This window comes from Cloeon dipterum, chromosome 1, assembly GCF_949628265.1.
Source record: "Cloeon dipterum chromosome 1, ieCloDipt1.1, whole genome shotgun sequence".
Classification (NCBI taxonomy): domain Eukaryota; kingdom Metazoa; phylum Arthropoda; class Insecta; order Ephemeroptera; family Baetidae; genus Cloeon; species Cloeon dipterum.
In genome coordinates this window covers 23001442-23015606 of record NC_088786.1, presented here as the reverse complement: position 1 = coordinate 23015606, position 14165 = coordinate 23001442, and the positions used below count along the sequence as shown (strand labels likewise).

The 14165-nt window shown below is 42.4% G+C and overlaps 4 protein-coding genes across 4 annotated transcripts; 2 read left to right on the top strand and 2 right to left on the bottom strand.

Moving 5' to 3' along the window:
* Window positions 1-145: 145 nt before the first annotated feature.
* Window positions 146-5141, top strand: LOC135947935 (peroxidase-like). Its single transcript, XM_065496933.1, has 9 exons — window positions 146-916; window positions 1006-1833; window positions 2373-3040; window positions 3212-3520; window positions 3603-3773; window positions 3827-3979; window positions 4030-4204; window positions 4269-4547; window positions 4710-5141. The coding sequence occupies exons 1-9, from the start codon at window positions 906-908 to the stop codon at window positions 5077-5079; spliced, it is 2964 nt and encodes a 987-aa protein (XP_065353005.1). The 5' UTR covers window positions 146-905; the 3' UTR covers window positions 5080-5141.
* On the bottom strand, window positions 5082-7697 carry vimar (visceral mesodermal armadillo-repeats). Its single transcript, XM_065496941.1, has 8 exons — window positions 7581-7697; window positions 7404-7520; window positions 7014-7265; window positions 6581-6964; window positions 6243-6521; window positions 5927-6190; window positions 5441-5842; window positions 5082-5376 (listed from the first exon to the last, which is right to left on the bottom strand). Exons 1-8 carry the CDS (start codon window positions 7585-7587, stop codon window positions 5264-5266), a joined length of 1818 nt encoding a protein of 605 aa, XP_065353013.1. The 5' UTR covers window positions 7588-7697; the 3' UTR covers window positions 5082-5263.
* A 93-nt stretch (window positions 7698-7790) lies between these two features.
* LOC135947939 (armadillo repeat-containing protein 2) lies at window positions 7791-11527 on the top strand. The gene is made up of 8 exons (XM_065496938.1): window positions 7791-8062; window positions 8698-8813; window positions 8868-9041; window positions 9112-9296; window positions 9402-9504; window positions 9574-10566; window positions 11021-11153; window positions 11209-11527. Exons 1-8 carry the CDS (start codon window positions 7791-7793, stop codon window positions 11516-11518), a joined length of 2286 nt encoding a protein of 761 aa, XP_065353010.1. The 3' UTR covers window positions 11519-11527.
* Window positions 11528-11578: 51 nt separating this feature from the next.
* Pdxk (pyridoxal kinase) lies at window positions 11579-13495 on the bottom strand. Its single transcript, XM_065496942.1, has 5 exons — window positions 13291-13495; window positions 13141-13240; window positions 12285-12549; window positions 11887-12224; window positions 11579-11823 (listed from the first exon to the last, which is right to left on the bottom strand). Exons 1-5 carry the CDS (start codon window positions 13369-13371, stop codon window positions 11714-11716), a joined length of 894 nt encoding a protein of 297 aa, XP_065353014.1. The 5' UTR covers window positions 13372-13495; the 3' UTR covers window positions 11579-11713.
* Window positions 13496-14165: the final 670 nt, after the last annotated feature.

Sequence of the window (14165 nt, the reverse complement as noted above, 5' to 3'; positions counted from 1 at the left end):
GGGTGAAAGCAAAAGTTGGCGGAGATTTGACTCAGTGATGCACTCATTTTGCCCATTCTGGACGCGGAGCGTGAACCAAAACGTGTGCGGTGATTGGACTTGTAGAAGTTGCAGGATGTTGTGTGAACGTAAGATAATTTATTGTAAAAAAGATTTTGATTTGCCAAATTTCTGACTTTTATGTTAAAATAATTTGCATTTGGAAAAGAAAACTTTTGACTACGTGTTGTTGAGGAATTGATGTTCACAAACCATAAACATATTCTATTCCTATAGGATCTCTTAAAAATAAACCGTTATTACGTTATTATTAATTTTGCATCCTTTTGTTCTGCTGCTATTGTGGGTTGGGGTCAAACCTTATTTATCTGGTACTTTCTAAACGCTCTGCCCCAAGTGAATTGGCGACAGCCGAAAAGGTTGCTATTTTCCTCATATTTGTGAGTCATGTTTTATTTAAATGATTCTTTGTGAGACCTTTTCATTATGTCGCGTTCTTGTCTGTGAATAGTCCATGACCACGGTTTCGCGAAATTCGTTATTTAGTCAGAGGAAATTTGAATAATTTGAGAATAGCAGAAGTAATTAAGCAGTCATTAAAGCAGCACTCGGATAATGAGGCGAGTAAACAGAGCGCGACCGCGAGATGCAATTTTGAAAATCCCATTCTTCCAGCTCTCCTACAACAACGAGCCATTACAGTTAGCTCTCCTTGCTTTTTCCGAAATTACTCATCCCATCGTCGCTAGGCAAGCCGGCTGGCGGCTTACGGTACACACTCGGTGATGTTTACCATAATGCGTGACTCTTGAGATGCAATCTTTCCCCAATATAATCGTTAAACTCGAGCTTAATCCTGGCGCGACGGGTGTCGTTGCCTCCGCCTTCCGTCATTTCGCTTCCTGATGCCACTACGGTAACACCACAATCACACACAGCGCGCTTCTCCTTTATTTCGGCGCACTCGCCAAGCGTGTCGGCTCACCTTTTCATGTGTTTTACCAGGTTGCTACTGTTGCTGTGGCTGACGGGGCCGGCGTGCGCCCTTAGCCTGCCCCCCTTCCTCAGCCGCCTCTTTGACTTCTCCCAAGGACACGAGGCGAGGTCCGACACCCAGCCGGTCACCCCCAACTCGTACTTGACCTCGACAGCCCCCACCCCCGAGCCTGCCGAGGTGGAGCGCGAATGGGTGCCGCTGGCGCCCATTCCGCCCTCCGCTCCGACCTCAACCCCCTGGGTCGCCGAGATCACCACTCCAACCACTGCGGAATTGGCCTCAGACCCGACCTGGCTACCCGTCCCAAGCCTCCCCGCCAACGTCTCGTCAGGGTTTGACGCCCAAGCCCGTCTGCCGCAACGTGACGACCCCATAGAGGCCGAGGAGGACCCTTTTTACGCAGAATGGCAACTTGTGCCGATCCAGGAAGTGACCAACGCTCCCTGGGCCGCGCAGGTCATCCCTAAGTTCGCCCCTAGTCGGCCGTTCCCCCCGAAATCCCCTCCTAGAGACTGGTTGAACACTCCAGATGAAGTGCGGCCTGAGCCAGAACCCCAACCCTTTCCAGGACTCGTGCCGCAAGCAGAGCCCGCGCCATTCAACCCGGTTTCGAGTGTGATTGTTAAAGAGGCTTCCGACTTTGGGGTGGAGCGGATGCTGCAGCTGTACAACATCACTGAGCCGCGCTTGTACAGCGATGGAATGTACCTACCAAAAAAAAGTCCTGGGGCACTGGTGGCCTCGTTCAACTGGCAGTCGAGCAAAGCTGCGCCGCTGGCAAGATACGCCCACGCGACCCTGCACGCCTCACAGCACCTCAGGGCGTCGATCTTCAGGTTAGCCGCGCGCTCAGCAAAACGAGTTTTATCGTGCACGTTAACATTGCAGGGCTGACTCTTTGGCCCCATTCGCCAACTAGTTTCTAGCATGCTCTTTGCCTTGCATTACAATGCTTGCCATTATGAAGCACTTAACATAATATTACTGGTTTTCAATATTCTTGTGTTATTTAAATCGTTAGATATTTTTAGCGTCTTATTTCATACGAAAATTTTCGTACTATCAGAGTTACTATGAGACGCGTTATATTTCTAAAATTTGTTGCATAATTAAATGTTCGTGATAAAATAAACCAGAGGCAACACTTAGACATTTTCCTGGAATTTTAAAATAATATGAAATTTAATTGCTCAAATTAGCAGCGAAGCTATTAGCCGAATCATCCCATGCATTTCACGGAGATGTCTGTAAATTTTAAGTGTCTATCTTCATTACCATTTTATCAAATTATTTCTGATATTTCCGTTCAGATTTTCCTTATCAATTAAATTCAGCTTCTAGGTCAGCAATAATTATAATCCCTCAACGTCCGCAGGTTTAACGTAAAACAAGCCAGTCCAGCGACCACCTTGCTGCGCGAGTGCCCCCTTCGGAAGACGGATTTTCCTTGTTCCCGCACCCCGCAACGCTTTCGCTCTGCCGACGGCAGGTGCAACAACGCGCGCTTTCCCAACCGGGGGTCCCCGTTCACCCCTTACCGGCGTCTGTTGGCCGCCGCCTACAACGATGGTATCCAGGAAGTGCGGCGCTCGGTAACCGGCGCCGAACTGCCGAGTGCTCGCACCATCAGCATGGCGGTGCTGCGTGACCCCCAGAACAAGCAGGTCGTGGACTCGGACAGCAAGGTGTCGCACCTGCTGATGCAGTGGGGCCAGTTCCTAGACCACGACATGGTGGCCACGCCGCAGAGTCACGGCTTCAACGGCTCGGTGCCGCAGTGCTGCAAGGCCGACAATTCTGGTGAACTGCACCCATCGCAGCGGCACCCCGAGTGTTACCCCATTCCGGTTGACCCCAACGACTCACATTACTCCAGGAGAGGCGTGCGCTGCTTGCATTTTGTGAGGTCGGCTCCTGCACCTAAGGAGGATTGCGGCTTTGGTTGGAGAGAGCAGGCGAACGCTGTCACTTCTTACTTGGACGGATCCACTATTTACGGGAGTTCAGAGGATCGACAATTGGAACTGCGTCTTTTCCACCAAGGTAATTGAAATATTTAATTTTAATTTTTGCCTCTATATAAAGAAGTCTAGTGAATTAGTATAATTATCTCATTTCTCTTACAATATTTCTTGTACTATATTTTTATATTCAGATTACTTCTGTTCATTATTAGTCTCTACACTCATTGTTCTCTATGATTAAACATTGAAGGTCAACTGAACACAATGCCTGGCAAAAAGAGCAAGCCACTTTTGCCTCCCGCCCCACCTGATGAGCAATCTGTGTGCCGCTCCTCAAAGCGTCATCCTTGCCTCAAAGCCGGTGACCTGAGAGCTAATGAGCAACCTGGCCTGACTTCTCTCCACATCCTCTTTTTACGGGAACACAACCGCATTGCCAGTCTTCTGCATGAACTGAATCCAGGTTGGAGCGATGAACAACTCTTTCAAGAGACGCGAAAAATTGTGATAGCAGAAATTCAGCATATAACCCTGAAAGAATTTTTGCCACTGGTGCTAGGTCAGTTTGAAAAATTATTTTTTTTTTAATCAATGCTTTTTAAGTTTATGGCATGATTTACTTTTTTTAAATATTTTTTTAGGTCCTGATGTTTACAAAGTATTTGAGTTCAACGCATCCCATCCAGGGTACGATGAGAATATGGATCCAACCATACCAAATGCATTTGCTGCAGCAGCCTACAGATTTGGTCATTCTTTGGTGCAAGACAAGTTATGGCGCTGCAACGCACTGCATCAGAGACTGCAACACAGTAAGCTAAAGTGAAAGGCTTATAGAACTTGCATTACAAGATTTTGCCCACAGACAAAACTTTGCACCAGGAAATGGCTCAGCCTGGAGTCGTAATGGCTGCTAACACTCCTGAGAGATTGATAATTGGCATGAGCCGACAATTAGCTCGAAACGCGGACCACACTATCAGTCGAGAGCTCACAGATCATTTGTTTGAGACGCCTGGTAGGTTTTTAATCTCTTAATTTTCTGATTGATCAAAAACACTTCTTCAGAATTCAATCCTGGCCTTGACTTGGCTGCAATGAACATTCAGAGAGGTCGGGATCATGGCTTGCAGTCGTATAACAGCTGGCGAGAACCATGTGGCTTGCGGAGGATTGATAAATGGGAGGACCTCACATACGTTATGTCTCAAAGACACGCAGCCCTGCTGCCTCAATTGTACAAGTATGTAGTAATTAACTATTTGCAATGATCTGTGTATACTAATCAATTGTGTGTATATGAGCAGCCATGTTGATGACATTGATCTCTTTGTTGGTGGGATGGGAGAAAAGGCAGTTCCTGGAGGCTTGGTTGGACCAACTTTTGCCTGCATCATTGGGCAGACGTTTGCAGATCTGCGAGTGGGAGACCGCATGTGGTATGAAGCAGAAAATGAAATGAGCTCTTTCACACCCAAGCAGCTGAATGAAATCAAGAAATCAAATTTAGCGAGGATTATGTGCGAAAACCTGGAAGGGCTACTCACAGTCACTAGATTTCCTATGAGTGCCCACAGCGTTCTCAAGTAAGTTGGAAGAGATATTTTTCTGGGAAATAACAATAATGATTTAACTGCACTCACGTTGATCTAACTTATCTTCAATATTTTCATTGCCAAGATAATTTTAGTGATAGTTCAAATGAAATCCAATCAATTTCCTTTGACCTAATCAGATTATATTTTCAGCAATTCCTATGTACAGTGTAGTAACAAGAAGAAGATAAAAGAGCTGAATTTGTCTCTTTGGAAAGAAATCATCCCCAGTGACGATTCACCGATTGTTGTGCAAAAACCAAGGCCAATGGCTGCTAAACCTAAACCACAGAAACAGCCAAGCTGGACCCAAATGCTTATCAACAGGTTTAGGCCAAATAGAAACAGACCAAAACGGCCCAACAGGAACAGGCCAAAACGTCCGAACAGCAAATTGAAGGAAGGAGGGGAAGATGACTTCTTGGAAGGTTTTGCAGTTGAAACTTACGTTTTGCGGTCAAGACAATTTGAGAAAGATGATCCTTGGCCTGTTGTTGAAATTCCTAAGCCAAACTTCAGATAATATAAAATTGAATGTAAATATTTATTCAAATGTAATTTAATAAACCTTAATTTAATAATTAACCATGGTTTATACAGTTGATTACATGTTATTAAATTATTACCGTAAGTAATTCAGAAAAGACTAGGGCAATTGGAACCAATAATCACAGAAAATCAGCACCAAAACAGGAACTTGATTCAAATTAGCCAGAGTCAAACATTTTAGAAACAACTTGAGCTTCCTTCATCACATCTTCGTCACTTGAGAGAGATTTCAGGATTGATGGAATGCCCGCTTTGATCAGACTTTCTTTGGCTGGAAATAAATTTGATAAATTATAATTATTGGCTGAAATACGTTAACTAGTATAGGAACATACCGAGTGGAGCTAACAGTTTCAGAAGTGTCAGACCATTAGCCGTCAAGGAAGTTTCTTTAGATTCCTTAAGTACTTTGGATAAATTGGAAGCAGTTGTGGAATCAAGCAATGTGTCAAGGCCAGGTTCCGGCAGATTTTTCCCAGAAGTTGAAATCAAAATCAAGGCCAGAAGCGCTTCATTCTTCATGACAGTGTGCTCCGCCATCAACATGTTAGCAAGACACTTAACACCGCCAGCTTCAGCAACTGCTTTGTTGACCTCGGAACTCTTGGCGTTTTTCACCATCCATGCCAGCAAGCGGTTTGCTTCGCCTTGCACACCGGGATGGTCTTCAGTTGTGCACCACGACACAACTTTTGAAAGAAGGGCAGAATTTACCCCTAGCTGACAAGCAGCGCTCTCTGTAATTTTTTTTAATAATTTTCATTCACTTAAATATTAAATTTATTGGTCAATATTTCAAAATTATGTGGATATTTTCTCACCTTGGCCATCAATTGCCATTCTCAAAGTACCAAGCAGTTTAAAAACGACAGGCAAAGTTGGGATTTCTATCATTGGAAGAATACTGTCCAGCAAACCATCTTTCAATAAAATTGCTTTGTTTTCTGCAGGGATGGCGAGATTCCGAAGAGCGCTCAAAAGAGCATGTTGCAAGCGGATTCCTGCAGCCATTGCATTGTTCTTGGCTACTAGATCAAGTAGCTTTTTGCCAATCCCCTTCTTCACAATCTGCATGCAGTGCTTGTCTGAAAGTTTTGAATGGAAACATTCTTTGAGGAAATAAAAACTATTTTTTACCTGTTCTCGCAAAATTTCCCATTGCTAAAACTGCTGTGATCTGCAGATCTTCGTCATCGATAGAAAGCCACGCAGTCATTTCTTTGAAAACCTGCCCTTCACCTCCCATGTATAGTAGCTCCATTGCTTCATCTCCAGTCAGCACAGATACAATCAAGTCGCAAGCCAATTTCAAAAGGCCTCGAGCTTCGTCATCTTGCAAGAGATCTTTGTGCTTGTGTGCCAGACCATTCAGCTGCTCGCAAAGTTGGGCTTTGGCCAAGTGACTTTTTACGTTTTCTGCAATATAATATTAAAACTTACTTCCAAATCAAAGCAACATAAGACTTCATAATTACCGCTTTCAGACTGACTTAACATCAGCTCCAGGCACATTTCACTCAATTCTCCTGATGATGATTGCCCAAGCAAATTGACCATGGCTTGGCAAAGGCGGTCGGTGAGAAGTTCGTTGTTGATGTCTGCGAGGAGGTTTAGAATCATTAAGATGTGGCTCTGGCCATTGCCCTCTTCGCTTCCGGACTCGAGATATTCGGTTAGGATAGGCACAATTCCCAGCTCCAAAGCTTTCCTCTGGGTTTCCTCCTGTCCTGCTAGTAAATTCAGAAGAAAACCAGCAACCACACTCTTAAGAGGCTGGTTTTCCTTTATTGCTTGTCCAAGTAGTTGAATTACAGTCTCCAATCCTTTATCCATCTCAAGAACATGCGCTCGGCCATCATCTAAAAGAGCAAAGAATATTATTTTATTCATGAATTTAATCACGCAAACCATTTTCGTAGCAAATATTTCCAAGGGCGCGACAGGCCTGAAGTTGTACATTTGGTTGATCTTCCAAGTGCAACAGCAACTTGGACAAGGCCACCATCAGTTTCTTATTTGCGGCAAAGGCACCTCTTCCCACTTCAAGCTTCGCTAATTCTGCAGTGGCTCTTGCAGTCCTTTCCATGGACGATGGCCCTTGGTTACTCTCAAGAATATTTGCAAATCGATCCGCCACATTTTGAAGCAATTCTTTGGAATCTAAAAAGGTATTTGTTCACAAATTAATCAAAACAAAACAATTCTATACATAGCCAATTATTATTGCTACTAATATAATATGCATAAATTGTAAAATCTCAATAGGCAAACACTTACTTAGAGTGATTTTAAACTTACCATTAGTAAATTCCGCGGCCGAGAAGACAATAGAATCTAAAGCTGCTAAAATAGCATCGTCCGACTTAGCATTCTCGAGCTCCCCCAGGAGCGATGCTAGCGAAGGTCTTTTATTTTCTGAAACAAAATTTTAAAATGATTAAAATAAAAAAAGGACCACATTATTCGATCGCCCACCTGTCATTAGCAAAAGCTATGCATCAAGCAAGATCAAAAGCAGAACGCCGCCCTTTAGTGGAATAATGCACCTTGGCGCCGCCCAAACACCTGCAATGTGCAATTAGCGCCGCGAAGTTGGTAGTTCTGAGCACCAGTGCGACAACAAAGCGCGCCAGTCTGGGATTTGGGAAATCGATGTAAAAGCGATGTGCCGACCTAGGGCCGAAAATGCAGTCTTCTTCAATTGAAAAGAGACTGACATCGTCCGCTGACAAGTCGCAGAAGACATCTGGTCCGTTTTACGCTACACCACCGACCAAAAAAACCAGTGCCGAAATCATAAGTGAAGCCAGGGCAGCCGTCGGCCTCCAGCACCAGAGCGTCCTCCGCGTCGGCATGAAGGCCGTGAGCACCAAGAGGCCCTTCACTCCGAGGGACAGCAAAAGAAGTCTATTTGGCCAAAATCGTGGGACCCAGAGACCCCCAAGCAGTATTTCTAGGTTTGATGTGACTTCCGTCTCTATGGCAACCCTTTTTTGTAAATAACGCATTACATGCGACGTTGTGTTTCATCCGCACACACACTTCTCTGACCTCGGCCATGCTTTCTGTCGCCGTACATTTAACATGACAATCTTTATTTTTCTTGGTTTTATGGGTCAAGGGTGTGTGGCCTCGATAAAATGATGTGCCTAAAACAACCCTCCGCAGTATAATATATGAGACACACTTAAACTCTCACTATCATATACATGGCCAAATTAATATTTATTTATCTCGAGGATAATTGTTTTAATTTACGTTACTAAGTATCTTTCAAAATATTTGATTCAGAAAATTCCGGAAAATTCATAGAAAAAATTATATATGTATAATTCATACTGCAATCATGGGTTTGTGTTAAAAAATTAAAAAAATAAAGAATTGAGATTCCCAATTTTGTGCTTTTTCCTGAATTAATTTTTTTAATTTTGGAAAATCTATTTTTCCTGAATTAATTTTTTTTTTTTAATTTTGGAAAATCTATTTTTCCGTTTCAAACCATATATAGTTATATAATAGTATTATTTTGCATTAAAACATCTTAAATTATTAGTTTGTTTAAACCTTTTGAATCCAAAAAATGTTTTTTCAGTTTGAGTTTGCACGTTGAAGAGGAAAGTGGACCATGGGGTCTACGACTGCCCATAATTTCGCAGAGAGAGCAGGCAAAGCTCCAAAAGAATAAACCGCAACAACCATTGGCAAAATGTAGGCTTTGACCTGAAGCGATGTAATCTGCTAATTGATTTTATTGATTGCCAGTGCCCTTGGATCAAGTAAAAAGGAACGGGAAACCATTAGAGGCCCTCTCGGTGGGAGCACTCATCGCTGATTGCCAAAAGCAGGCCGAGAACCAGTGTAAACACAGCGAAACTGAAGACACCAGTGATGAAATTCAGTCTCTAATAAAAGTCATGCAAATTTTGGCTGCTGATGGTTTGTGATTCAGCTTTGCAATTGATACCTAGATCGATAATTGGGCATCATGCAATAACCACATTCACAGGCAGTGATGCGAAAGAAATCGAAGCTACGCTGCGCAAAGTCTACAGCGCGTGCGAGAGGGCTGAAATGCTTGGCCGCAGGCAAACGTCAAATCCTACTCGCGCGAATTTGCTCCAGACGCTTTTCTTGTTTGTGGAAAATGAAGAACAGAGAGTACAGATGCAAGTTGCAAGAATTCTGTTGGGCGTATGTTAGTTTTATTTCTAATTTTCGCAATTTTATGGCAGAACCTAATATTACCGTATAAATGCAAAAAATTATTTGAATTTTCTTAAAAAAATGTAATTACAGTTGCAAGTAATGGGTTCAAACTTGAGCTCGGTGTGCAAGCTGCTTTTCAAGGTGTCCAGGAGTGATCAGAACGACAAACTTTTTTTACAGGACAATGTCCTAGGTATTTAAAATCCCTATTATTGTCCTGGAGTAAAAGTAATATTTCGATTTAAAAAAATATATATTTCAGAACTGCTTTTGGAGCGACTTGGCGCTGCAAGCCTAATGGAAGACTCGGAAGCCTGCGTCTATGGTTACGGTGCTTTGAAGTGCATTACACTAGAGCCGCGCATCGTAGCGCGAGTTCGAGAGCTCGGTGGGCTTGCCCTAATGGTACTGCACCTCAAGTTGACAAATCTGATGGCGAACGAAAGCTCCAGCGTGCCAGAAAAAGTGCAGCCGGCACTCTTCCAGCTGACCGGCGCCCTTCGGCACATGGCCAGCGACCAAGCAGGACTGCCGTTCCTGGCGAGCTGCGGGGCCGTGGCACAACTGTGTCGGACGCTCCAGCTCTTTCCCAACGACCCTGACCTCGTATCCAACGTGGTGCGCACGCTGAGCATCGCGTCGATGGACGAGACGTGCTGCGACGCAATCGTAGCACAACAGGGAAGCCTCAAGAACTTTGTGTTTCTGCTGCAAAAGTACCCAGAGCGCCAAGACCTGGTGGTCAGACTGAGTTACGCCCTCGGCAACCTGATGGCCCGCAGCGAACACGCCAGGAACCAGCTGCTGGGCGACGACAGCACTCGCAACGCTGTTCTCAGTGTCCTCGAGCGGTGCTACCAAGAGGACCAGCACGGCACAGCCTCGCCGCTCCACGCCACCGAGGACGTGTTGGTAAAGGTACTCAGAGTGGTCGCCAACGCCAGCCTCAGCGAGGCCGTGGGCCCTGGTTTGGCCGACAGTCCGGAGGTCTTGTCTGCAGTGCACGGAGTCTTGTCCAACCCTGGCGCCTCCGAGGAACTGGTGCTCGGCGCCCTGTTGACTCTGAACAACTTGTCATTTTATCCCAGCGCAATCGAGTCACAACTGGCTGAGCAGCAACTTTCGTTTGCCGAGGTCCTGTTGCCTCTCTTGGCTCAGGATACGTCGGTGCAAGTCACCGTTGAAGCTTTGAGGGTGTTTGGCAACCTGAGCAGGTGGAAGGAGACGAGGACGTTCCTTTTAAACCAAGAAGGCCGTAAGTTGAAATTTAATTTTTAACTTAAAAGTTAAATACATCTCGTCCTGTGAAATATTTCTTTTTTTCTATTAATTCAGGTGTGCTAACTTAATTTTGAGTATGTTAAAAAACACTCTAGTAATAAAAACAAATTATACATTTTTAAAAAATACATTGAAGCCATTTTTTTATAAATTCAAATAAACAATTGTATTGCCTCGTGGTTATTAAGTGTATAGGATTATTCAAAAAAAAGGTAAAAAATAGTCTGCCATTTATCTACATGCTAAAAGTTTAAATTTCGAGGCAAAGAAGATAGCACTATTTCTTATTTTTAATCAAATGCATCATATTTTGTAAATAAAAATCAATAACTGGGACAATCGACTGTTTCTCAAATCTGTAGATAAAAATTTTTATTTTTCAATGCTTTTGAAAGATCATAGCCTGCTTTTATTTTGTTTAAATGTAGTTTCAGATAGAGTCGTGACCTTGTTGAGCGAGGGGGACCAAACCATTCAGTATGTGGCGATTGGTGTGCTGGTTAATTTACTATCTGATCCCTATGGACGTCCAGCCTTGAGGAGTATTGGAATCATTTCAAAGTAAGGCCAAACAAATATATTATTATGACATATTCTCAAGATAATTTAACCACAGGCTAATCGATCTCATTGAAACGCGAAATAACGACTGGGAGCTTGCTTCGCTCACTTGCCAAGCCATTTGGAATTGCTTGGCTGACATATCAGACCTTGCGAGTATTATGAACGAGCACCAAACAGATAAGCTAGCCAACACGCTTGCCGACTTGCTGGACGAGGAAAAATTGTTCGGGGTTAAAGAGGGCCACGAAGTGCCGGAGCACATTGCTAAGACATTTGAATACCAGGTCTGGGATGAATTTGCAAGTGTTGCGACTAACTTGCTGGAAAGATTGGAGAGCTTCATGGACCAAAACTGCAACTGAATGACTTTTACTTTTGCCTTTTCAACAGTGAGGTGTTTACTTGAAATAATGACACAATCATTTTAAAACATGCATAATATTATCTATTGCCTGACAAAATAGTTATGCTTGAAGTTTAAAATGAATCACAGACATCATACTACACACTATTGGAAGACCATTTTAGTTAATATAACACCCTGGGACTTAAATGCTTTAATTGGGATCTGCAGTCACAGATATTGTGGGCTGTTCAATGTCGGACTTGCTCTGAATCAAACGTAGCTCCAAATGCGCCTTGCTTGGTGGTTTACCTCCAGATTGCTCTTAAGTTTTCACAAAAATGTTACTGTTATTAATAAAATATTTATTTCGCATGACAATACTACCTTCTGCATGTGCAATCGTCCTTTTAAGAACAGCCTGTAGAGTAGAAATAGTTTTTTCCACGGAACCCTTCAGATCGCTGTTGCTCTTGGTCATCCAAGCCAGTATTAGAGCAGCAAAAAGATCACCTGTGCCAGTGAAGATCGCTGGCAGTTTAGGTATTTCGACCGAAATCCTGGTGCTTTTTGTTCCGTCTGAGTATGAAGCGAGGGCGAGCAAATAGTCTTCAGAGCCAAGTTCAGTTGAAGATAAAATCACGGTCTTGGGTCCCTTCGCGTGAAGAAGTCGCACTGCATCCCAAGCCTCCTCCTTGTTATTCATTTTAGTGCCGGTCAGCAGCCTGTTGATAATTCAGTCGGATTAATTAAGATTATTCTATCCATTATCACACGCCCCGTACTCTGCCTCGAATTGATTAGGAGTTATGATGTCAGCTAGCGGTAGAATTTGGTCTCTGTAAATGGGCATGAGCTCCTTTGGCACATACATTTGACCATTGTCACCCATTACAGGGTCGCACACGAACACAAGGCTGGGGTTGACTTTGCGGAGCTTAGGCACAATTCCAACGATTCGTGAAAGAAACAGAGGATTTCCAACATAGCCGGTCAATAAATGCGAATAATTTAGGAGTTCGTTGCGTTCCAGACCTTCTGTCAACTCATCTGATAAGAGAAGAGAAAATATTTTACAACTGTTAAGCACAAATATGCAAAGTTTATATCATGGAGCCTTACACGTTTTAATTAAAAAGATTTCATTTAAATGTAACCCTCGTCTTCTTACTTTTATGATTTTAATTAAAAAGTCAATTTTTAATTTGCAGCTGCTTAAAAGGTTTACTTCATGGTCTACAAACCAACACTAATTGTAAAGTATACTTCTTTGAGTGTTGAATCTAATAAGCAGATCGCATCATTGAAGGAAGAATTATTATTTTACTTTTATTCTATGTTATAGCAAGAAAGATAAAAAATTATCCTAATAAACAAGTCGATTGAAAAGTCAATTCACAAAATTACTAGTTAATTATGATATTTAAATACACATTATAAAAATTTCGGATTATTAAAATTTGTTTTTCAAGTTGACCCACCCCTTCACTCACACCCTATCCTCCTGTCCAAAATATTTATCTTCTATAAAGAAGCATAGGGCCCGCGCTTAACCGTGGATGGGGGTCTTACATCCCACGAAACTCCAAGCTGCAGGGCTCCTACCCTTCTTAATTAATATGCTCTACACACTTTATGTACCTAGTTCGTGTTCATTCAGCACTTGACCCTTCCAAAAGCCATAACCAGTGTGATTAGAGAATTGCACGGAGTTAATGGCGTCAACCTCAAATCCAAGCACCTGAAGAAAATTAGGAATGTTTCTCACGTAAATTTTACAAAAAAAGTCACCTGCAGCGGGAACGTTGCACTCTTGTTTCCTACATATCCTGCCACTACATGGCTTTGAATTGATAAAACTCGGTTTGCCATGATAAAAGTGTAAGGCAGAACAGAAAATTTCGAAAATTTAAAGGGATTTTTAGAGAAAATATTCTCTTAAACAGATACTTAAATCAACAACTGTAGCACACTAAACGTCTGAGGCTGATGCTGATATCGAGTATGAGTATGAGAGCGGCGCAATGTTTGTGTACACAAACATCCTATCAATGATGATGACTCGTGAAGCTGGCGAGCGCCACCAGTAAACCGTGCAATGAAGCTTTGGTATAAGGTGGTTTTAGGTTCTAATTTTTGTATTTTATTATTTCGAAAATGAAAAAAGGTTTTTCCATAACAAAATAAAAAATCGGGAAAATGTATGCAAGTCAGCTCTATAATTGTCATAGAAGTGTCTTGGGTTCGAGCCAAAGATTTAAACCCATTTTGCACATCTTACACACACATAGCATTAGATCGACTTAAATACGTTTTTATAATAGCATGTATTGTTATGTATTTAAAAAAATAAATTTGTGGTTTAAAGGGAGGATGTAAGTGAATTATTTAAAATTCTCAAATTTATCTTGGGTGTAAATTTAAAAAAATGTGTGGGGCGCACCTCTAGTAAAATGTCGCATTTGAAAAAATATTACACCGCAAAAAATGATGACAAAATATTGATCTTTTCCTTAATGATATGACTATACCCAACACAAGAACTAACTAATATCAACAGAACCGTAAAGGACCTTAAATTAATTAAAAAATAACAATTTGGAACTAAATTCAGATTTAATAATCATAAATACAATACATCAACTCGGCCTATTGTAAGAAACTTG